This window comes from Rutilus rutilus (assembly GCF_951802725.1).
Source record: "Rutilus rutilus genome assembly, chromosome: 6".
In the NCBI taxonomy this organism is placed as follows: Eukaryota; Metazoa; Chordata; class Actinopteri; order Cypriniformes; family Leuciscidae; genus Rutilus; species Rutilus rutilus.
This window is the reverse complement of record NC_140214.1, coordinates 35,866,471-35,892,245: the sequence shown is the minus strand read 5'-3', so window position 1 is coordinate 35,892,245 and position 25,775 is coordinate 35,866,471. Positions and strand designations below refer to the sequence as shown.

At 39.3% G+C, this 25,775-nt stretch overlaps 2 protein-coding genes across 6 annotated transcripts in view; one reads left to right on the top strand and one right to left on the bottom strand.

The window, feature by feature from the left end:
• The window catches only part of LOC311291987 (uncharacterized protein), a 71,786-nt gene extending 46,882 nt beyond the window's left edge, over positions 1 to 24,904 (bottom strand). Inside the window, exon 1 of one of the 2 annotated variants that reach the window (XR_014627646.1) lies at positions 24,466 to 24,904. The gene's annotated coding sequence lies outside the window, so the exon portion shown is untranslated. The remainder of the gene's footprint in view (positions 1 to 24,465) is intronic. The other variant, XM_084411402.1, reaches the window with a different exon arrangement.
• On the top strand, positions 6,947 to 18,344 carry LOC311291988 (uncharacterized protein). Of its 4 annotated transcripts, XM_084411404.1 has the most exons (5): positions 6,950 to 7,020; positions 7,271 to 7,367; positions 7,589 to 7,639; positions 16,640 to 16,797; positions 16,983 to 17,863. In XM_084411404.1, the coding sequence occupies exons 3-5, from the start codon at positions 7,623 to 7,625 to the stop codon at positions 17,717 to 17,719; spliced, it is 912 nt and encodes a 303-aa protein (XP_084267530.1). In that variant the 5' UTR covers positions 6,950 to 7,020; positions 7,271 to 7,367; positions 7,589 to 7,622; the 3' UTR covers positions 17,720 to 17,863. The 4 variants fall into 4 exon arrangements, 2 of the variants coding, with proteins under 2 accessions (XP_084267530.1, XP_084267531.1); XR_014627648.1 differs by lacking the exons at positions 7,271 to 7,367; positions 7,589 to 7,639 and adding an exon at positions 9,000 to 9,030 and having other exon boundaries at positions 16,983 to 17,868; XM_084411405.1 differs by lacking the exon at positions 7,271 to 7,367.
• Positions 24,905 to 25,775: the final 871 nt, after the last annotated feature.

Below are 25,775 nucleotides of genomic sequence, written 5' to 3'. Positions count from 1 at the left end.
TGAGATGTTGCCGAGAACACAAACACAAACTCTCCCCTCTGTTAGAGTGACTCGATAAGAGAGGGAGTATATACTGAGCCCCAGATATTCTGTACATTGCGCTGGCTCTAAGCGGCCCTTTTTCATGTTTATGATTCGGCTTCCATCATGTCTGCCCAGCTTGTGGTAGCTCATGTATGATTGTCAGTTGCCATAGGTTTCTTGGCAGCTCCGGACAGACATGGGTCTTGTTGGTTAGCCATCCCCACTATCAGCCTTCTCCAAGATTTTCATAGGCATTGACGCACAGTGGATGCATGTTTGTCGGTCCGCAAGCGATGTTTGAGCATGTTTTTGGGCCCATACACATGATGCACATAGGGTGAGGATCACAACCTGAGATGGTTGCTTCACATGACGATGGACATGGGTGGGATGCAGCCTCCCTGGTCTTCGAATCATTCCCTTTGGAGGGGTAATGACCATCAAGAGATAAAGAGCAATCCCATGACTCATCACAACACGTTAGTCTAATGGTTCTTGTAGGGTAGTAAGCCCTTTTAATAATTAGACTTAATGCGTGAAGCCTGAAGTTGACTTTACGCCACTGAAAATCTAACTGTCATAATTTAATACGCGATAGTCTGAACAGAATAGCCCTCCTTGACGCGGACACTATTTACAATTATGCAGTGTCACTCAATGCATTGTAGTCCACTGATGACGGCCTGCATGTTGAACAGTTTAGTGAAATCAGCAACAAAGTTGCATGTGCTGTGAGAGCTTTTAGTCCCTCACGGGAAGAAAGCGTGAATGACTTCGATAGGGATCAACCTGAGTGATATAGGTGGGGGCGGAGCATATTGCAGGTCGACCTGTCTGTCAAAGACAGACGTGGTGTCATAGGAGCTTCGGCCCATGCCGAACACAACACAACAAATTCAACAACAGGTGCAAGCAGATTAATTCATTAAGACATCTGATTAATTAACAGTTGTCATGTGATCAACATCTCTTTGCAGCATTAAACATTCAGCAACACATACTTCTTGATGGGCTGGAAAACTGGGTCGGGCTTTCTGGGATGATCCTTAAATGGTTCAGATCATACTTATAAGTGAAAGGTTATTATGTGAATATAGGTGACCATAAGTCTAAGTGGACCTCCATGACATGCAGAGTCCCTCAAGGCTCAATTCTTGCACCGCTCTTGTTCAACCTGTATATTCTTCCACTGAGCCAAATAATCAGAAAGAACCAAATTGCTTACCACAGCTATGCACATGACACCCAGATCTACTTAGCCCTATCACCTAACGACTACAGCCCCATTGACTCCCTGTGTAAATGCATTGATGAAATTAACAGTTGGATGTGCCAAAACTATCTTCAGTAAAACAAAGACAAAACTGAAGTCATTATTTTATTCTCAGTTTTTAATTGTTATTTGTATTTATTTGGATTATTTTAAATCCTTCTATGTAAAGCACTTTGAATTGTGTATGAAATGTGTTATATAAATAAACTTGCCTTGCCATGCCTTGCCCTAAAAAGTATAAATGCAGCTGAGCTGCTATTATTGTTAATAAAGTCTATTTTGGTACACCTGTTCATTCATTGTATTCAGAAGAGGCCAATGGAATTGGCGAGTGAAATTTGCATGTCTGGCCTCTCTCCTGACATCCAAGTATAAAAGAGGGCCAGCATGCTTCACTCATTCAGGTTAGCTAAGGGGCCAAATGCAACGTCTCTACTACAGAGAAGTTACTCCATTCACATTCATCTCATGGCTGGACCATACAGAAGATGTCAGCTGTCTCTCTCTGCCTTCATCAGCACGGAATAGTGCAGAGTTTCCTGGGTGCTTCAGTGGTGGTCTCAAAAAGATTGTGCAGATTATGTGTCTTCCCCAAATGCATTTCTGTTCATGTACTTCTGAGTGTGGTCGTATTATGTGTCTATCGGATGGCAACAAACTTTGTCCTAAGTGTTTGTGCCGCGCTCAAGTTGAGATATCGTTCGTGGCTGATTCATGTCCTCACTGTGAGAACAGGTGCACGCTGTGCTCGTGACTCTCGTTCTTATACAAAAGACTGAGAGTCACCTCAGTTGCGTCCCGCCCTGGTCCTTCTACCTCCGGGTATGAGGCCTTGGTGATATGCGCTGAGGCCGAGCAAGGAGATCCGGTGGGAGAGCTTCCACCAGCTGAGTCCCCGTGGGCCTCCCATTCCTCCATTCGCACACATAGCCACAGGAACATATTTTACAATTCACACTGAAAGCAAAAACGCAAGACACGGGCGGTGAAATGTAGAAAAATTGCAAGATCTCGGGATGCATTTTTTAGAAGTTGAACTTATTTTAATTTGAGTGCTGCGTTTTTAAAAACACTGTGTCATGCATGAGATGCAAGTTCAAAGGTTAAACATGTCTGCCTAGCGCATTTACAAAAAATGATGGAAAAGTAGCACGGGGGAATGGACAAACGCGTTTTGTGTGAACGGCCCCTAATGCCGATGAATGCTTTAAACTATATATAGTTTTTCACCAATGTCAGCGTGAACATGCATAAGTGTCAAATGAGTTCTGAGACATGCTGGTCCTCAACCAGTGAAGTCACGTCACACAATCCATGTGAGATCGGCTTATGAAATAGACTATATTCATTTCTCAAAGTCATAAAACCATGTTCGACAACTTATAAACACAGAATAATCTTTAGAGTAATTTTATAAATAAAAGTGGAAAATTAAAAACATGGTGAAAAACAAAAAACATGGTGAAAAACAAAACTTTATTTTAAGTCGTGTCATCTTAAAGGAGTCATAACCTAGTATTACATTGGATACCTACTGCTGTATTATAGTCTTTCAGGCCCTTCTAAAAAAGAAAAGTGGAAAAAAAATAATCACAGACCTACTTTTACCCTTATTTCTGAAGGCATTATTGTCTCGCGAGATAAATGCGATGTTTTGGCTGTCGTGGACGCTCATTTTAATAATGCAAATGAGGGGCGCGTTGATTGGTTGAAGGAAGGAGGGGGGTTGACACGCAGGTAACTTCAGCATCATTACAAACTGACATCATGGCGCAAGTGGTGAATGAACCCGACTCGGCCGCGACCTACGGGATTCAACCCTACATGTTTGAGCCGGACTCTGAACCAGAGCTGGAAAGGGAAGTTGTAGAGTTGTTGGATGGACGTCTACATCAAGATGTCTCTGAATGGTAAAGACAATCATTTTGACTGAGACATACATTAACATCGGTAACGAGCTAAAACGTTTGTTGCTATTTTCTCCCACATAGGTTTACCTTTTATTTAATGTCGATTACATTAACGGAGATGTAGTCTACTTATTTTATCAGCTTACAGTGGTTATTGAGATGAGACGTTTACTATCATGTGCTGTTTTTGCCTCGTTTCACGTTATTTAGACATTCAATATTTTTCTTCTTTAGACAGGTAACGTGTTGTTTTTCTTTATGTTTATTATTACTTGACTGTTTGTTTTATTTATCTATGTATCGTTATCTATTCTATAAAAAATCAATACAATGATATGTTGTCATAGTTATATAATATACAATAAAGCGCACACACATAACGATACGCCAGTTGAAAGGGTTGTTGGGACAGCGTCATTAAAAATGAATTTCATCCACTGGTCCCTGATAGTTTCGTCAGATTTTGGGAGATAAAACACATTTACATGTTTTTTATGGCAATCAACTACAGAGCAAGTCCGGTGTGCACTCGGTTTCTCCATCTTTCTCGACTGAACTGACTATGAGGGGGAGAGGGGAAGTGCGGGCTTCCTGCTGCGGTGTCCATATATGGTATATCCTACTACCTCATGACGTCAAGAGGGAGCTGAAATCAAAATCTCGTATTTGAGTGCGCGTGCATGCGCGCTGGTTTATTTACCCTGAGGTAAACAAACACTTCACTTTTAAATATCGGCTTCCCGGCCAGTGTATAATCGTTAGTCGATCATAACATACATTGATTCTCGTGGAAAAGTGAAAATTGCAGGTTATGACTCCTTTAAATTCCAATGTAGTGAAACAGCTGTCGGCAGGGGGTGCTGCAGCACCCCTAGTTCCCGTGCCCATGTTTGCACGTCTTCCAGTTGAGTTCCCGGATGAGTTTGGTGGCTCGGCCCAAGGTTAGCTTAATTTATCATTTGGGGCTCGCGAGGAGGACGAGTTACCGATCGCAGCAACAGAGGGTGGCCTAGAGCCTTCTGAGGCTGAAGACTCAACTGTCAATTTTGACAACTAATTTTGATGTAGTTTTAGCCATAGTCTTATTACTAAAATGCCATTTGGTTTTAGTCATATTTTAGTCATCTGAATTGTTTTAGTTTTAGTCTAGGTTTAGTCAACGAAATACAATAAGATTTTAGTCGACTTAAATCTAATGGGTTTAGATAAATTGTAGTGCATTAATTACGAATTTCTCTAAAATTTCCAAACCCATTATATACTCCTGGAGAAAACATCTATTAACCTGTTAATATGAATGATTCTTAAGTTTGAACATACAATACAGACACAGATTTAACTGCTGTGACATTAAAAAATATCTTAAAATTAAATAAACCACTTCTCCTAAAGTAGAACACGGTCTTCTTTTCAATTAATGATATATGCCTTCTTTATAACAACTTGCATACATCATTCTTTCTTCTTTCAAGCAGACACATTTATGTGTATAAATTAAATATATTAATATTAATACACTAAGTATTTTTTTCCAGTTGAATTTTCTGATTTCCCATGGGCCCCCCCAGACTGGTTCTTGGTCGGCCCCCCCAGACTGGTTCTTGGTTCTGAGTAATTACTGACAGAATTTTCATTTTTGGGTGAACTAACCCAAACCCAATTTAGTTAATTTATATATATATATAGCCGCTCTGGAGAAAACCGTGATGTCATTGTCCAGCTCAGTTCAGTTCTCATATAATGGTGTCAATGCAGGCAGATCAATATTATTGTTGAATATTAAATTAAATGTTAAATTTTATGTCCCCAACTAAGCAAGCCAAAAGCCAATGGCAACAAAGGTGAAGAAAGGTGGAAAAAGGCGACAGTGGCAAGGAACCCAAACTCCATCAGTGACAGAATGGAGAAAAAAACTTGGGAGAAATCAGTACTAACCTAAATTAGCTTCTGAGATCAGACGAGATCGGGCGTTCTCAAAGTGGTATGGCCGTAAGCGAGAGTCTCAGCCGATAGAGAGATATTTAAAGGGATGGTTCGGAGTAATTTCAACCTAGATTTGCACCATGACCTCCAGCCAAACCCTTTTCCCTTGGTCGAACATTATTAAAGTTTGAGCTTATTTAGAGATATCAGCCGAATGGCTTAGTGCAGGCGCTAATGGATCCAAGGTTGTATCTTGTAAATTACCCCACTAATAATGCCCAGAATGGTACCAAACTTCTACAGTAGTAGAAATAGGTTCTGTACTCATAAAACGAGGCATTGGAAAGTTTGTAAGTACATATTTATTTAAATAACACTTGCCTGATGGCTTATGCTACCGCTAACCCGGACGTCAAGGTCACTTACGTGATTTGAGAAAAGACCGTAAAAGTCCTGTCAGAAAGCGATGCATAAGGATGTAGTGTAACGACGCCCAGTTCCAGGAATGCGCTAATATTTTGTTGGTAGTACCAACTAATATAGTTGGTAGTTTTTCCGAAGTGTTGACAACTTAGTGTTAACTAATAATTGTTGCAAACTGGTACTACCAACAAAATATTAGTGCCAGGACTTTTACAGGCTTTTTTTAAAATAGCTTTTAGAGATACAACCTTTGGATCCATTAGCGCCTACACTAAGCTGATATCTCTAAATAAGCTCTAACTTTAAAGGGATAGTTCACTTTGAAATTAATTTTTGATATGTTTTAGCTTACCTCAAGGGCATCCAAGATGTAGGTGTCTTTGTTTCCGCAGTAGTTTCAATTTTGATATTTTTAGGTCAAACCGTTCTTGTCTGTCAGTCATATAATGCAGGTCTATGGTCACTGGCTCAAAACACAAGCACAGAGTCCAAATTAAAACAATTCCCCATCGTCCAAATGAAACAATTCCCCATCATAAGTACACATTGATGGCCTAAGACACGAAATGAGCGGTTTGTGTGAGAAAACGAACAGTATTTATATCGTTGTTATCTCTTGAAAACAGCACACGTCCAAATGATCTGACGGCGCGGGCGGGTATAGATATATACATAGATGTCGCCTTGGCTACTGCAGTTCATTGGAACGAAACCGTAGCCAAGCGACATCTAGTGTATATATCTATACCCGCCCGCTGGCGGGTATAGATGTATACACTAGATGTCGCCTTCGCTACTGCAGTTCATTGGAACGAAACCGTAGCCAAGGCGACATCTATGTATATATCTATACCCGCCCGCGCCGTCAGATCATTTGGACGTGTGCTGTTTTCAAGAGATAACAACGATATAAATACTGTTCGTTTTCTCACACAAACCGCTCGTTTCGTGTCTTAGGCCATCAATGTGTACTTATGATGGGGAATTGTTTCATTTGGACGTGGGGAATTGTTTTAATTTGGACTCTGTGCTTGTGTTTTGAGACAGTGACCATAGACCTGCATTATATGACTGACAGACAAGAACGGTTTGACCTAAAAATATCAAAATTGAAACTACTGCGGAAACAAAGACACCTACATCTTGGATGCCCTTGAGGTAAGCTAAAACATATCAAAAATTTATTTCAAAGTGAACTATCCCTTTAATCAAGGGAAAAAAAGCTTCTGGGGGGGCGTTTGGCTCGAGGTCATGGTGCAAAGGACCCTAGTTCATATGATATGAAAAAATATGACCCTCAATTCATCATATTTTTACAGATTAGTCCAAGCTCTACACTACAGTTCAGTAGGGGGCGGTAATTCAACTTAAGTGTCTTTACCAACCGCCGATAATAACAGAAGAAGAAGAAGAAGAACGACAACAACAACAACAACTCGAACTCTTCAGTCCTGTGGTCTTTTTTTTGTAAGTGCTGCTGGTTGTAGTTCAATTAAGTTATTGTTCTCATTGTTTCTTGGGAGCATTTTTAATGTCTTATAACGTTAGTTGTCTCTGAAATGGATTCAGTGCTGCCTGGAAATCGCATATTCATGAGTTTTCCCAGATGTGCGCTCCTTGTGTATCAGAACGTTTAATTAATTATTTTATAAAGGTATAGTTTCAGCGCCTCGCGAAATTATGCTTTACAATGAAAATGTTTACCTTCTCGTTGCAGTTTATAAAGTTTTATTGCTCATTTTGTGGAGTCCTGCATAATTGAATGATGAGGCGTAACTTCCAGTAACTTTCAACTATTGTCTACATTGGTTTCAGTTAAGTGCTAATGTTTGTACATTGTGATGTTTTAAAACTGGGAGTTTGAGACTTGTTATCCTTTATTGAATACATCACTGCCTATAACAACTGGAATAAACCTGTATGAATGTATACGTAGACATAATATTTGTGTAACCTATACTGGTGTGATGATCCATGTGTTCTCATTACTGAAACATGTTGCTGAAGTTTCATTGTTTCCCATTATTTCTTCTAGATCTATAATGCATCCCAGTGCATTGAAAATGTGAATGTACTGCATGAGAGGGTGAGAAAAAATGGAGTTTCAGTGATAGTACTACATTAAACTACTATATGTAGTGTTGTTTAATATAATGTATATTTGTGGGTCCTGATAATGCCAAATGTCTGATTTTACCAGAACAAAAATGGCCTACATTATTTTAAACATATGTAGATAGTGACAGACTGCAAGCATATGTGTCTAACACAATCTCTTTATTTTCAGCTTCAGAATCATGCATATTTTTTATTCTGGTATCAGCATTGCCCTGTGCATTAGGGATCAGGACCAAGTCCAAGCCTATTCAACCCCGATGTAATACCAAATGTAGCATTTTAATCAACAAAACATTTTTAACTTTTTACCATATGTCTTAGAAGCAATAATAAAATAAAATAAAACTCTTCTTTATTTTGGCTTAAAGTATCGCGTAGTACTGTATCATAAGTTCAGTGTCATGAACTGTATGATTTCAGCTAGATTATATTAATTTCCAATAGCAGAAAATATGTAGACTGTTACACCAAAAACAGTAACACGATGTGATCTCTGTCATTCAATCATGCACAAAATGAGCATACTAATAAAACATTATAAACTGCAACAAGAAGGTAAACGCGGTGGTGATAAAACTATTACCTCTGTGAATTATTTCATTAAATGTGTTTCAGTGAGCGCATCTCTGGGAAACTCCACCCACAGAAACTGAAAATCTCATAACTCCGGTCTGAATTATTTTTTTTCATAGCAACTCTGAAGCAAATTTCTAAAAAAAAACATTAAAAAAAACATAAAAAGTTGTGAAGTTAGGAACTCAGAGAAGGGTTACCTGTCCAAAACTGCACTGTGAAACTTTTCACAAATCACAATAGTCTTTTTGAGCTATATATGACCCAACTAGATGACCAGTTTGCTGAATGTCATTATTGCACAAGAAAAATGGGACCGTGAGAAACACTGAAATGTGACAGTTTGTGATTGTGAAAGTGTTCAGAAATCAGGCTCAATCTAAACCTAGTGATTTTGTATTGATAGCTTGCGTGTTTTTTGGAAATAAACATTAAAACAAAAACAAAAAATCATAAATCTAGCAGGTCAGGAATAACACTGCTTTCAGTCTTCTAAGTTACCAGCTTTTGGAGCTATACACATAAAATAAAATAAATTAAGAGTCGCTATGAAAAAAACAAAAACAGATTTTGGACCGGAGGACCGTTTCAGCTGAATTCACAAATCACAAAGAGTGACATGCAATATTGCATTTTGTAGTCTAAAGAATTCTGAATTTCAAACTCTGCAGACTCTACAGTGTATTTATATTGACAAAAAAATGGTTGATAACAATAAATTTGACTTTTTTTTTTCTGGTATCTTGGCTGTCAAGGAGGGCTGACTTCTGAAGATTTTCATTTTCTGTGAGTTGGTCATAACACAGCAATGACCAAAAATTACTTTTTCATTATTTGCCACTTTCAGTTGAATTATTATTATTTATTTTTTACGTATTTTACCTTTAATAGCATTTTTTTTTATCCTTATATATGCATGCATCATCTTTTATGTCAAATTCTTACATTTACTTAATAAATTAAATTAGATAAATAATTAGTATATATATAATATGTATATATATATAGATAGATAGATAGATAGATGTATATACGCTCACCTAAAGGATTATTAGGAACACCATACTAATACTGTGTTTGACCCCCTTTCGCCTTCAGAACTGCCTTAATTCTACGTGGCATTGATTCAACAAGGTGCTGAAAGCATTCTTTAGAAATGTTGGCCCATATTGATAGGATAGCATCTTGCAGTTGATGGAGATTTGTGGGATGCACATCCAGGGCACGAAGCTCCCGTTCCACCACATCCCAAAGATGCTCTATTGGGTTGAGATCTGGTGACTGTGGGGGCCATTTTAGTACAGTGAACTCATTGTCATGTTCAAGAAACCAATTTGAAATGATTCGAGCTTTGTGACATGGTGCATTATCATGCTGGAAGTAGCCATCAGAGGATGGGTACATGGTGGTCATAAAGGGATGGACATGGTCAGAAACAATGCTCAGGTAGGCAGTGGCATTTAAATGATGCCCAATTGGCACTAAGGGGCCTAAAGTGTGCCAAGAAAACATCCCCCACACCATTACACCACCACCACCAGCCTGCACAGTGGTAACAAGGCATGATGGATCCATGTTCTCATTCTGTTTACGCCAAATTCTGACTCTACCATCTGAATGTCTCAACAGAAATCGAGACTCATCAGACCAGGCAAAATTTTTCCAGTCTTCAACTGTCCAATTTTGGTGAGCTCGTGCAAATTGTAGCCTCTTTTTCCTATTTGTAGTGGAGATGAGTGGTACCCGGTGGGGTCTTCTGCTGTTGTAGCCCATCCGCCTTAAGGTTGTGCGTGTTGTGGCTTCACAAATGCTTTGCTGCATACCTCGGTTGTAACGAGTGGTTATTTCAGTCAAAGTTGCTCTTCTATCAGCTTGAATCAGTCGGCCCATTCTCCTCTGACCTCTAGCATCAACAAGGCATTTTCGCCCACAGGACTGCCGCATACTGGATGTTTTTCCCTTTTCACACCATTCTTTGTAAACCCTAGAAATGGTTGTGCGTGAAAATCCCAGTAACTGAGCAGATTGTGAAATACTCAGACCGGCCCGTCTGGCACCAACAACCATGCCACGCTCAAAATTGCTTAAATCACCTTTCTTTCCCATTCTGACATTCAGTTTGGAGTTCAGGGGATTGTCTTGACCAGGACCACACCCCTAAATGCATTGAAGCAACTGCCATGTGATTGGTTGATTAGATAATTGCATTTATGAGAAATTGAACAGGTGTTCCTAATAATCCTTTAGATGAGTGTATATAAACATTTTTGCACTGCAGAAATGGCACGTGAGAGATTTTAAGATTAATATTTTTAAAATACAGTAGTCAACATTTGAAGTGGATCAAAAAAGTAAATTAAAGTTGTCCTTAGACAAGTTTCAAATTGTTAAAAATGTATGTATAACTTTGATTAAAGGTACACTACTGTACATTGATGATTGAAATATGAGGTTATTTTTGTTAAAATTAAATTATACTTTAAATAAAAGGGCTAAAACCACCAGGTGGCGGCAAGTCGCTTCATTCAAACGGCAACACACCTTCAGGGCCACATACCTACCGCAGCTAAATTCACCTTTCAGACTCAATCCTGTTCTGTTCACAGTTCAGTCATTTATGGGAGTGATGACCTCATTCTACGAATTAAAAAACATATTTATAAAATTCTATGCAGTGTATTGACATATTTAAATGCACTACGAGCCTCGCCTCATGAGTGTTGACCGATTTTGCTATTAAAAACAGCAAAGAACAAGCCCATATAAACATAAATAGTTTGCAATGCTTTATTTTGAAAATAAGATAAAATAAATGAAGACTCGCAATTGCCCCCTTTATTAATTCTATAAACTGGATTGCTTAATGAGCCAAACCCAAACAACAAGCCCAAAAGCGCTTATGAGTGGACATTGCAACACCTCAAGAGAGCTCTGAGAATCAGCCTTCCAAGCATAAAAACACTCTATGGTAGTTTGGATAATATTGGCAAAATTGCTGTGATATTACTTTGGTCAAAATAGCAGATGCCAAATGCCAGGAAGCTGCTATGGTGACCCCATTGTCTGGAGTGAGTCATGTTTAGGTCTGGGTATTGACACAAATTTTACGATTCGATTCAATTTGATTTGATTTGATTTCGATTTCATAAGCTTGCAGTTCGATTAAATTCTGATTTGATATTGATTAATTGGGGTGTGTATCGGGCACAGTACATGGAAAATATTCTCATGGAAAAAATATCTCTTAACTAATGCTTTAAACTATACAGGGAACCCCAGTTGGTACTATACTAAAATATTAAAAGTAAAAAATTTGTCTACTTGCATTTAAATTACACAAAAGGAAGTTTTTATTATAATAGTTTTGTAATAATTTGTAAAAATATTTTTTAATGACATGTTGGCCAGAGGAGACCTGGCCCCCAGACTGAGCCTGGGTTCTCCCAAGCTTTTTTTTCTCCATTCTGTCACTGATGGAGTTTGGGTTCCTTGCCACTGTCGCCTCTGGCTTGCTTAGTTGGGGAAACTTAATGTTCAACAATATTATTGATCTGACTGCACTGTGGCTATTGGATGAGAACTGAACTGAGCTGGACAATGACATCACTGTTTTCTCCAGAGCTGCTGTATAGATAAATTAACTAAATTAATAATTACATTTTTACAACAGAAATGAATCAACACTGAACTTACTTAAGCTGGACTATGATGCTATTTTCTTCTAGATCTGCAGTACAGCAGAAACAAACTTTGTTGCATTATTTTCCTGATATCACTGTAACACTGCTTTGAAACAGTCTGCATTGTAAAAAGCACTATATAAATAAAGGTGACTTGACTTGACATAATAATATTTCTACTCGTTTTTTTTAATATAAACATTTAAATGGTGGCTGTCATAAAAACATTCATTAGATATTGATTAGGGACGGCCAATATATCGTTATCAGCAGATATATGTTTATTTTAAATGTTATCGTTATCGGCCCGATAAGTAAATTTGGCCAATATGTTAAAGCTGATAAATAATGGATTATTTCCTTAAGCTGAGACACTTCAGATGCGCACTGTTCACCACAATGGTTTTGAATTGCTTGAAATATGAAGACACTGGCTTCACTCCTGTTGGTTGTCGCTCTCAAAAGTCACCCTTCAGTTGTATAAAGTTAAACTTATCTCAACTTTGTGGCATTATTGGGCACGCCTACATCCTGTCGCCAACGGTCACCGTCGCTCATGCCGCCGGAAATCGCCAGCTCTCCATTGAAAAATATGCGATCACGTCGCTTAGTTGCTGCGTGTCACTGGCAGTGTGAACTGGGTGTAGTGTAGTGATATCACAAGAACTGAGGTGAGAACAAGATGTCGTGATAGTTACGTGAGTGAACATGTAGTTAAGAGTTGTTAATAAAGTTGATAAAACAATATCAAAGACTGGTTATTGAGACATACAACACAAGACTGGGCTTTAGAGTGGTTTTATCACTGAAAATTGTATCATACTTTGTCTACTCTTTAAATAGCACACTGTATTACTTATAGGATTTACTCCTCATAACAATTTGCACTAATGCATTTTAAGTAAAGTTTACTGCTACTGCTCTGTACAACTTACCTGTTATCATCAAGTAAAATCTACTTACTATTGATTCATTACTAGGGCTGGACGATATTGACCAAAATTCATATCTCTGTATTTTTGGGATAAATAGCGATATACGATATATATCTCTGTATTTTCTACAAAGTGGAATAAATGTTTACTTGCAAGTCAAAGCCTTATGTGAGATGTCACAATCACCTTTATTAAAGCAGTTATGATCAAAATAACATGCAAAACAGGTTTTTTCTCCCTTTTTTAAATTCTACAGCTGCACAACATATAAACATGTGAATAAAAAAAAAAATCTATATTACATAACTAACATAGATCTCTGGAAATCAGCTGCAAAAACAGCTGATTAAATTAAATAGAGTACAATTCCTCCTGTTTAACTAAATACACAGCTCTGATGTGCAAATAATGTAAACAGAACAGTAGAAAACTAAACTACTTAGTCAGAACAAGTAGGTTATTTGAGGTAGAACATTCTTTACTAAACAAAGTATTTTATAGTATATTTAAACTTAAAGATTTTTTTGCAAGGAAAACTAGCCTATCAACAGCTTCAGGCTTTAGAGATGCCCTGTGGCAGGTAACAGTGCTACCACTGCAACTGAAAACCCTTTCAGAAGGGGAACTGGTGGCTGGTACCAGAAGATTCTTATTTGCCAGGTGGCTCAGCGCTGGAAAGAGTGTTTCATGTTCCTTCCACCATTTGAGAGGATCGGTGTCACTCTCTGCATTAACTGACTGCAAGTAGCTTGAAAGTTCTGTTTCAATTGCCTCCCTCCTTGTCAGTGCTGTGCTGATTGTGGTTGCTGTGCTCTGCTTGAAGAAGCTAGCCAGTGACGACGACTTCTTCTTTTTCTTTGCTGGTGGTATTATTTTTACTTGGTCTGTGGGCATAGTCACAGTGGGCAAAGCTGGGTCAGGCTGACAGCTGTCCTGATCGGCCAGCAAAGATTCTGCCTCTAAGACAGCTTGTTTTTTCACTGCATTGATCTTTTCACTTGGTATGTATTTGTCCCTGAACCGTGCATCCACAAGTGAGGCCATGTCCAACAGGTCACTAGTTGCTGGGTCAGCATACTTGGCATTAAGATAATCAACAATGCAGGTCTTGATTGATTTGCACAGCTCGCTGTCACCCTCTTCATGTGCCAGGAGACTTGTGTTGAAAAGGTGAAGTACAGGTCTGACATATGAGATGGTGACATACTCCTCACCTGACAGAGCATCTGTGAAGTCCTGAAGGGGTTTCAGAGCCTTTTGCATTGACTCCAGGACCTCAATGTCCTGCCATGTAGGAGCAAGATGTCTGGACTTTTTGTCTGCAGACAAGACTTTTGTGATTGCTCCCTGCTGCTCCAGGAACCTCTCAATCATTTGCTGCTGTGATCCCCAGCGTGTAGCTGACTCCAGTGATGAGCTGGTGAGCTGGCAGACCCAGCTGAATCTGGACTTCAGCAAGCTCTCTTCTCTACCTCCAGCTATAGGAGAAGCTGCTGACAACTTTCTTACACAGAGAAATGGCCTGGGTGATGCGGTTGTCATTCATGCCATGCCCTTAAAAAAAAAAAAATATATATATATAAAACTTTTCGGGCTGCTTAGTCTTCATGGCTGAGGGTGTAGCAGACCAAGCGCGAAGTTTTAAACACTCGTCGTACTGTACTTTATGGTGACGTTGTAAGTGGTGGAAGAGATTTGATGTGCTTCCACTTTTTTTACATGATCGTTTTATGGCATTCTTTACAGATGACGGTTTTGCTGTTCATCGGATCTTTTAAATCCGAACCATCTCCAAATAAATGAACCAGTTCTTTTCTTTTTACTAACCAGATCGTCTTCTGATGGTCGGATCGTCGTCGCTGTGTTTTCCTCCATGTCAGGCGAACTGTTTGAGCATCTTCCAGAGATCCGCCCTTTCTTACTGAAACCGGATAACTGGCAACAAGATTCTGGTTCAGCAAGCACTTCTATCAAATCCTCCATATCACCGGCATATCTCTAGAACACTACTCAATACATTCCTTCCGCATTGGAGCAGCAACCTCAGCGGCCAGATGAGGTATCTCAGATGACACAATCCGAATCCTCGGCCGTTGGTCTTCACAAGCATATTGCTCTTACATCAGTAACAATATCAATGACCTGCATCAAGCCCAAGCCTACCTCAGCTCTTCCCAATCTTAGGGAGTCCTAATCACTGTGTCTACATTTAACTGAGATGATGCCCCCACTCTGAGTCTCCGGGCCACCAACACCAGACACCCAGATCAACCTGACTACCATCCCATTCCCCCTTCCACTTCATCCTCTCCCTATTTATCCCTAACTTTCTTCAATAAATAATTCTTCATGGTTGTGGCGTTGTCCTTGCTCGTGAACTCACTTCCGCTAAACGTTTACTCTTTGGAATTTTTGCACCCGTGAACAATACAAGTTGACACCGTTGTGACTAAAAGTTTGCTAATTGGCATTTCCTACTAAAGCAAGGTGGTATTTGATGCTATGGCTTGACAAGAAAACTTGGACGGTCGACAACATACCCAGTGCATTATGGGTGTTGAAGATTTCTTACCTGTTTGGCAAAAGGGAAACACAAGCCCTTTTTCTCTGTTTTCTCTAATAAGGTAGCACCGATTTAAAAATTGTGCTATTCTACCGCGTAAGCAGTCAAGTTGAAAGCCCATTTTGCCAGTGGTAAACTACCCCTTTGACAGTGTATGTGTAATTGAAGCCTTGAATCATTGATTTGTTCAAAAGTGCTTATTAAATCTCCATCAGGAATGAAAAACCACTGTGTGTCAAGTCACCTTAATTTATTTAGCGCTTTATACAATACAGATTGTTTCAAAGCAGCTTTACATTGATAACAGGAAAATTGTTCAATGATGCAAACAGAGTTCAATTGTTATGTAATATGTTTCAGGTTGTATCACAAGTCAGAATTCAGACTGTGGATCACAGGAGCATTCAAATATTTCATCCAGTTTGTTTTGCTTGAGGATAAGATTCATCATGCCATTATGGAGATACAGCTGGTCATATGTCTGTGCAGAGGACTTGTTTGGTTCTTTTTCTCAGGGATCCACAACAGTTCTGTTGCATCTTTTTGGAACTATTTTCATTTGTGAAATAGAGCCAAAAAGTCTAAAATATACCACAATATTAACATTTTGATTATTGAACTGTTGTATAAAATCAGTATCACATTTTCAATTGTGCTGATATTCAGGAAAAAACAGCACACTTAGTTGTGTGGTATTGCTTTAAGCTGGCATGAAACAGAAGTTGCAATACGCTTTTCTTACCTATTGTGACGTCTATATGTCCAAATAAACGGCTTCTCGAACAAAAACAAATGTGGGGCGGGGCTTGATTTTGTCCATGGGGAATTGATCGGATGGTTGTGGTTTGCTATTGGTCGATCTCATGTGAGTGACAGGTTGCCCCTCCCTCACACCAGTAAACACGTCATCAGAGACGAGAAGAGAGGTCACTGTCTGCAATAGGGAGGTGAAGTTATTTTGATTAAAGATTATGAGGCACATGAAGGCACTGCTTCCAAATCTTTAAAACAATTACCATATGTAGAAGATACATATCACACACCCAAATGTTACAATTACTTTATTATAGCTCTTCATTTTGTATCCAGTGTCAGACACAGTGGTCTCATTTAAGAATCTTTCAAATGTGTTTCATTTATGCTGAATCACTGAATAAAAATGAAGTGCAATTAATTGAATGAAGTAATTAATGTATATTGTAATCGCTTTTTTTCAGATCTGGTCCTCCATACCTCATAGCAATTACTGCTCAAGCCATTCCCACTGCCATTATCAAACTTGGATTCAGTCTGACTGTAGGTGTAACAACTGAAAGCTGTTGTAGAGATGGAGAAGCATGCAGAGTGAAAGATGAAGATACTGAGGAACAAGGAGGTTGGTGTCCATTCTTGATTCTTCATTTATGTCTGTTGAAAAACATTAATGTAACAAATTTTCTGTCAGATTAACAGAACCGTAGGATCCCGGGTGTTGTGAAAAATAAAGGCATTAAAGGCATTGTTTATAAGCCAAGAACAAACAGAAGTGATATTTGAAAATGAATTATATTTTCATTTTAGACTTAATGAAAGTGCAAGAGGAAAGTGAAGAATTGAATGAAATGGAGAATAAACATCCGATTCAGGATCTTCATGATGCCAGAACAGGAGAAAAAAAAGGACAAGAACTACCTCAAAGAGCAGAAGCCAAAACATCTTTTACCTGCCCTCAATGTGGAAAGAGCTATAAGAACCTTAAAATTCACATGCAAATACACACTGAAGAGAAGCCATTCACATGTGATCAGTGTGGAAAGAGTTTCAAATGGTCAAATAGTCTCAGAGTTCATAAGCTCATTCACTCTGGAGAAAAGCCATTTGATTGTGATCAGTGCGATAAGAAGTTTGTTAAGGAATCGGACCTAAAGGACCACATGAAAGTTCACACAAAAGAGAAGCCTTACTTGTGTTCTGTTTGTGGAAAGGCGTTTTCATGGCTGGGACAATTTAAAGACCATGAGAAAATACACACTGGTCTGAAAGAGTATTTGTGCTCCGATTGTGGTAAAGCTTTTACTACAGCCACTCAGTTGAAAGTGCACCGAAGGATCCACACTGGAGAAAAACCTTACAAGTGTTCATACTGTGAAAAGAGTTTCAAACAGTTAGGAGCCCTTCAAGGACATGAGAGAATTCACACTGGAGAGAAGCCGTATCAGTGCCATCAATGTGGCAAGAGATTCGGCCATTCCAAAGTTGCACGGATTCACAAAAAGAAGCATTGTCCAAAATTAAATGGAATGTCAGTACAATTATAAAACAATTTAATATTATAATTATTTGGGGGTGTTTTATATAAATGTGGGAATTGACTGTCTTGAGAAAAGTTTCAGTGGTGTTTTCTTTTCTTCATACTTCATACGTATAATGCTGAATAACGTTTAAAATAAAGTATGTTCATAAGTGCAGTTCTGCTTTGTGGTACTGGGGTAACCTCTCTCTTTTCTGCTGTTCTAATGTCACCTACTGTCAGAGTGCATTTTTATTCAACCCATCTGCTGTTTTGTTCAGGGCAATTAGATATAAAATACAAAATCACTTGTATATGCCTTTTCTTTAAAAATGGTTTGAAGGTTTAAATGTTAGGTATAAATATATAATTATATGGGCTGGGTTTCCCGAAACCTCCTTAACGCTACGTCGTTCTTAAGTTACACCTTAAGCTGCACCTTATCGTTAATACGTGTTTCCCGAAACGTTCTTAGTTAAGTATACCTTCTGTAAGTCATACGTTCGGAAGGTTGGTCTGGACCACTCTTAGCTTTACCTTATCACTGTTGCAGCTCTATATGAATATAATTCTGAAGTTTTAATACACCCAGACAGTGTTCAATTAGGCTAATTCAAGTGTTTTCATGCAAAGAATAAAATTGTCATTACACTGATTGTTGTTAGATTTTTTATTATATTATTATACAATATTATTAATTTAATTAAAGAGCGCTTTTAAAGGCCGGTGAAAGCATAGGCTACTGTCAGAAGTCCTATTCGGACGCTAATATTGTTTCTCATGGGCTCGTACGGTATTTTAAACATTTACAGGGGCAAGTCGGTGATTTTAGTGCCGTCCGAATCCATAATATCAGTGTTTTTTCTCACCCAACCCGCGTAAAAATCCCTGGCCAAATTAGTACCTAGGGCCTACTGTTTTTTGACAAACAGGTCGTGTGGTAATTTAATTGCCATCTGAATCCACATCTCTGAGTTTACAAGAAGAGATTTTTGATCACTGCCGAGCACCGTACGTTAGATGTACACTTTTATTACTGAAATGCTGGAAAGTATTTACAAGAACAATATTTCATTGCAGCTCCACCTCAGCGAACAAAAATGGGAAAGAGAAGAAAGCACGTAAAAATTTGAAATGGTTATTATGGCAGCAATATATGATACAATTAAAAAATATGTAGGCTAGGCTATTATAATTTGGATATTTTTTTTATAATATCCCATTAGTCCTAATAAATGCAATTTCAACTATTTCTGAAGTGCTTCTTTTATAAAGAACACCGCTTTCTCACATAAACAGCCCCTGCAAGAGAGAATGATTGATTCTCGAGCCATCGATATCAACCAATTCAGCACCAATGCCACGGACAGCACCATGTAACGTTGCACGTAAGAAGGTATATCTTAAGCAGCTTCCTAAGGTATGGTTCGGGGAACACACCTAGAAATGGTATACCTTCAGTTAAGTTATACCTTAAGAGTCTTCGCAGCGCGCTAAGAGACAGCGTTATCGGGAAACCCAGCTATGGTTATTTTACTCTATGCTGTCACCTTACACTAAAAAAATGCTGGGTGAAAAACAAACCAATTTGGTTAATTTGGGCTACCCAGCATTGGGCTGTATTGACTTTGTTTTACTATTTACTAGTTGGATACAAACAGGGTGAAAAGCAATGGTCCTATTACTGAGCCTTGGGGTACGCCATACTGAACTTGTGATCGTTATGACACCTCTTCGTTAACTGCTAAAAATTGGTAACGTCAGATAAGTATGATTTGAACCATGCCAATGCAATTCCACTAATGCCAATATCATTCTTGAGTCTGTTCAAGAGAATGTTGTGGTCGATAGTATCTAATGCAGCACTAAGATCGAGTAACACTAATAGAGAGAAACAACCACGATCAGATTATAAGAACAAGTCATTTATAACTCTAATGAGAGCAGTATCAGTACAATGATACTGTCTAAATCCTGACTCAAAATCCTTGCAGATACCAATTCTTTCTAAAAAGGAACACAGTTGTGAGGAGGATACTGCCTTTTCTAGTATTTTTTGACAGAAAAGGTAGATTCGAGATCGGTCTGTAATTTAATTAATTCTGTTGGATCAAGTTGTGTTTTTTTAAATAAGAGGTTTAATAACAGCCAGCTTAAACGTTTTTGGTACGTATCCTAATGACAATGATGAATTAATAATATTAAGAATAGGATTTATAACTTCTGGAAGCATCTCTTTAAGTAGATTAGTCGGTATAGGGTTTAACATACATGTTGATTTTGATGATTTAACAAGTTAAGGCTTCATCTCCTATAGAAAAGAATGAATGGAATTTATCCTCCGGGGGTCTATAGCACAATGTCTGATGCAATACTGTAGTAGATGGTTGCATGGTTATAATTTTCTCTATAATAGTATCAATTTTGCAATTAAAGAAATGCGTAAAGTCATTACAGCTGTGCTTTGAATTGTTTTAATTTTCATTGTTTGGAATTGTCTACAGCTTTTCTTCTCATGAATTTAGCCACTGTATCAAATAAATAGCTAGGGTTGTGTTTGTTCTCTTCTAAGAGAGTAGAAAAGTAAGCAGATCTAGCAGTATTTAAGGCCTTTCTGTATACGATAACACTTTCCTTCCACAAAATGCGAAATACCACTAGCTTTCAAAGTGCCAACAACAAACAGCATTTAAGACACAATGTGACTGCAGTCTAGCACCATAACACACAAAAATGGATCAATTCTTGAACTTACACCCTATTTATTTCCTGGTCATATGTCTTTTCTACTGCCCTGAGGTAGATCACTGGAGGTGTTACAGGGGGTACATGAATGGATGTATTCTGGTAGGGTTGTTTAAAATCTGTGTGTCCCTGCCAAGGTGTTTGGGGGCGTAAAGCTCACTGGGGGTCTGGATGTAATGCTAATCTGGCCTCGTTTTCATGTGCATCATATAACATCATAAGGATGTTGCGACGGAGTCTTATCTTGGTCAGTGGGCCTTTAATTAGCTTCATCTCAGAAACTACCTGTTTGCCAAATGTTTGATCAACATCCTTACCGGCATCTACCAGTGTTTCAGACACATTTTTTAAAATGGTTACTTTCTCCATTTCAAGTTAATCTAATGATTTGTCTTGTAACTTTTGTTTGGGCTTGTAATGTGCTCTTTCAGGATTATTGATTGAAACCTGTCGATGCTGGTGGGATGATGAGGCTTCAAGTGAGGTTTGTGGAGTTGATGGTCCAAATATGTGGTGGGAGGTGGAGGTGGATTACTCGGACACACCCTCCTCTGTCTCCTGATCTTCTATACCCTCATCTGTGATGCTGTGTTCCAAGTCATCCAACTACGATAAAACAAGTTGTATGAAATATCAGGTATAATAAGTAATGGCACAATACATATTTGGAAGCATATACTATTGAGAATGAGCTGATGTCGTCACAACACAGCGCCCCGCCCCCAGAGATCACGGCATCCTCCCCCTTCCGCCATTTTGGGAGGATACCCGCCAGCACCGTTCATTGTTTGTGTTGGTAGCAGAGGAGGTTGTTGCAATTCCGCACTATTTTAGAATGCCTGGAAAACACTGCTGTGTAAAAAACTGCTCCTATTTAACATAGGGGTGTACTTACTTATGCCCCCTGTATTTTAACATTAAGAACATTTATTTATTTACGATACATTATTCATTCACAAAGAAAATTGGTGTCCTTAAAGGTTGGATTTTTCCTAATTTTTTTAATTAGGCATTAAGATCAATTTCCAAAAGATGATTTTTTTTATTCCACTTTTTAGTCAACTTTAGCATGGGTGTATTCACTTGTGCTTAGCACTGCATCTATCAAACTGTTGCTTCTTTGAAAATACTTGATGGCCAGCCATTAATGTTGTTGTTTTTAACAAAACTAGTTGAGATTTTGTTCATGACATTATGCTAGCTTGTCTGTGAAATGTGCTCGCTGTAATGTGTTTATCCCACACAGGGGTTCTCTACACTAACTTTCCCCACTTTAGAGAACATCACAAAAGGACTTCCGAACTATGTAATGTTTCAGACACTTCTACTCAGTCTCACGCCATATCTGCCTCAAGGTAGTTTGAAGAAGCTCTCACTCTTCCAGCTTGTCCTGTTGACTCTTATGCGCCTCAGACTAGACCTGCCAATACAGCACCTAGGCCATCTGTTTTGGGTGCACAGGACAACAGCCAGTGATGCCTTTCACCATACTCTCAGTGTGATGTACTCATGGCTGTCTCCATTGGTGTACTGGCCAAGCAGAGAAAGTGTATTGGCCAGTATGCCACACCAGTTTGTGGAATCGTTTCGAAAAAATCTGGCCGCCATTGTGGACTGTTTTGAGGTTTTTATCGAAAAACCTTGAATGTACTTGGAAGGGCACAGACTTTTTCTCAGTATAAACACGCATACACCATGAAATACCTAATTGTGATTACACCCAGGGTGTAATATCTTTCATATCCGAAGGGTGGGGTGGGTGCGCTAGTGACAGACATATAACAGAGCAAAGTGGTTTCCTCAACAAACTGTACTGTGCTGACATCGTGCTGGCAGATAGGGGATTTAATATCAGGGAAAGTGTGGGTATGATGTGCTGAGGTTAAGGTACCTACTGTCTCAAGGGGTCGTGCACAGCTGGAGGCGAAAGATGTGGAGGAGACTAGGGCCATAGCACATCTCAGGATTCATGTGGAGAGGGTGATTGGTGTTGTGCAGAACAAATTTAAATTCTTACACTCAACTGAAAACATAATGGCGTTGGACAAGATTGTCACTGTTTGCTTTGCCTTGGCAAATATGTGCAAAAGTGTTGTCTGAGTGCGGACTTTGTTTTGTTTAAACTAAAGTGTAATCTAATCTACTGTGAAATGACAGTTGAAATAAATTCTTGAAACACCTTATAAATTAAATGAAACACTTTATAAATTATAAATTAAAATAAATACCTTAACAGTATTTATTGAGAACTCACAATGAACAGTGTATTAATATAATGTTTTCACCATGTGCTCTAAAGAAATCACAATGAAAAATGCATTAATGTAATGTGGATGGATGTACAATAATCATATACTAATCAGCACAAGAAGGGCAAAACCAAGGAGTGTCAGCAGAAGGGGTGTCCACAAGCTCCACACAATGGAAGTGATACAACTGTAGTGTACAGTTCTGGTTGTCACATGCCACCATTTGACCTTTCTCTGGTCTAGCACAGAGACACCACACTGACTTATTTCTCATGGGTGCTTTGTCTTTTTTTGGCAGGCTGCTTTCTTGGCCTCTTTACATGCACTTACAGTGGCTGTTGTTGCCGTAGCACACTGGGGCCAAACAATGCTTGGGAGGTAGGTGGTATTGTGAAATACTGCACCACGAGTTCAGGGAGAGCCACCTTCAGGAAGAACTCCTGTGCCTTCTGAAGCCGTGCCTTCCAAAAAAAGTGTCTGGAGTTATGCGTAGAATCACACAGTCCTTCAGTGTCCACACAACAAAGTCACAGTACGCACTTCTGTTACAAAAAGTTGAGTCTGGACCTGGCTGTAGTACTGGTGGTTCTTCTTGAGGTGCACCTGACCATCAACCACATGCAGGCAGAAGTTGCGGTCATCTGATGAACATGCATCAAGGACCGTGCAGTCCTTGTACTTTGCAGGGCATTTAACTTCAATGCAGCCTTTCCCACAACATGTGCAACTCACAATGGCATCTGGTGATGCTCCTACTTGTGGGAAGGCCGGGTTGACAAAAAACCCACAAGTTTGCACTTTCTGTGCTGTTCTTTTGTTTGGGTGGTGTATGCCTGCCTCGCTGTCTCCTCCTGTTTGATACCCCAACTGGTGGTTGCTGTTCCTGGTCCGAGTGTAGGGTAACAAACCCTCTTTATGGTGGAGACAGCAAGTGAGCTGATGTCTGTTGCATAGACACTATGCATTGAGGAGGCTGTGATTCTGCCTACCCGTGCTGCAAACCAAAGTGACGAGGTGTGCTGTCCCCTCGTCCTTCTCTCATTCTGTACTGCCTGTTCCTCTGACACATCAGATATGATTCTTATGATCTGGCAGTGCTTCTGCAGCGCTGACAGGTCACTCCTATCAAGGCTAGTGCCACAAACATTTGCCAGAGACTGTAAGCTTCTGATGGGCAGAATAGGGTCTCGAAATCCCTCACAGTATTCTGGTAGCACACTCAAAATGGCTGATCTTGTGCCTGTGTTATGGAGATCCCTGTAGAATGTTTCCAGCTCTTCCGGTGTTGGTCTTGGTGTTTTTGTTGTTGTTTTGGCCGCACATGTTCTCAACGCAGGACTGGTTTTTCAAGTTATACACTTAAAATTTCCATTTGTCTGCAGCATTGCCTGGATCACATCTACACCTTGCACTCTCGCCCTTAATGACCCTCTGCACTCACGCCGTTAACGACCTTAGCATAACCAGAACTGGAAGTCCCCAACACCCAACACACAAACCTACAACATTACACCCCTCACATTAAAACTCATTAAAATACAAAATAATATTCACCTAATATTAAATAATATTTTTTGATCTGCCTGCATTGACACTATTTTATTTGATCTGAACTGAGCTGGACGATGACATCACTGTTTGATCCAGAGCTGCTGTACAGCAGAAACAAACTTTGTTATTTTCCTGTTATTACTGTTAAACTGCTTTGAAACAATATGGATTGTAAAAAGCACTATATAAATAAAAGTGACATGACTTGATAAAAGGTGAAGCAACTTACCTTTGCCAGTACAACGTTTTTTTAAGTTTGAGGGCTTGTAGATGACCCAGTCGTGCACCCAGCCACGGCAGAATGTCTCGTAGCTTTCCAAGGATTTCAGGCTTTTGAATTCTTGCATAGTGTAATAACTGATGCCAAAAACCAAGTAATTAACCATTTCCATATAGGTGCAAAGTGGTAAAGAGTCTAGGTCTCTGTTCCATTCTGCTGCAGGCAGCTCGTATGGGTCGACGTTTTTATATCAGCCAGCTTCTCTAAATACCTCTGCTTGGCGCTTGTAGTAAGTTTCTCCTTGTAAGGGCCCTTTTCTTTTGCCGCCGCCTTCTCCATTTCTTAATTTTCTCGTAATTTCTTCGCTTAAACGCTGTGATGATAATTCCTCGAGCCGTCTTTCCTGCTTCGTCTCTGTATCGCTCTTACACTGTTGCCTCTGGCAATCGATAGCGTAGGATCCCAAAATGGTTGACGGGCTCAGACACCTCCCAATTCGTCACGTGACAGCAAGCTACCATGACATATGTTCTCATTCTCAATAGAAAGCTCACAAATGTATTTAAAAGTTGGAAAGTACTGTAACAACCTTTACCCCAAATTTACATTCAGTGTAGACTGAGACATGTGTTGGACACCAAAAGGTTGTAGAAACTGCAGTTTCAATCCACTTCTGTCTGGAAGTTAATTATTTGTCGCCACTGCTTTCCCATACTGTGTTCGGAGGGAAGCAGCTTTTGTTTGTAGCTCACCGGCTGTAAGTAAGAAATCAAATTACAAATCGAACACATGTAAAATCTAGTCTCTGTAATTGTCAATCACATTTACTCTCGCAAATACAAACACACACACACATAAACACTTACTCAAACTCACTCACACCCTCACTCTCGCTCATTCACACACACATACATACATACACATGCACTCACTCGCGCACACACACTCCCGCACACTCACTCACTCACACACATACATTTTCACACTCACACAAACAATTTTCTCTATAGCAAAGGAAAATTTAATGAATGATTAGCTAGCTTTATGCTTATTCCAGTACTCAATGGGTTGCTGAAGTGCTTCCACTATCATTCGGCAGCATTTTCATTTTTTTATTCTGTCATGGTACTCCCTCGATGAAACATCATACAGGCTCCACAAACCTTTCCTCCATTTCATAACTCCACCTAGCAGCACCATCATCTCTCTCTCTCGATCGAATCTTGCGTCCCGACGCCCGTTGTCGTTTACGAATCCCCACGACACCCTACGTGAAAAGGATTGTGCCAAAATCGGGCTAAAATCGTGTAATCTGAACC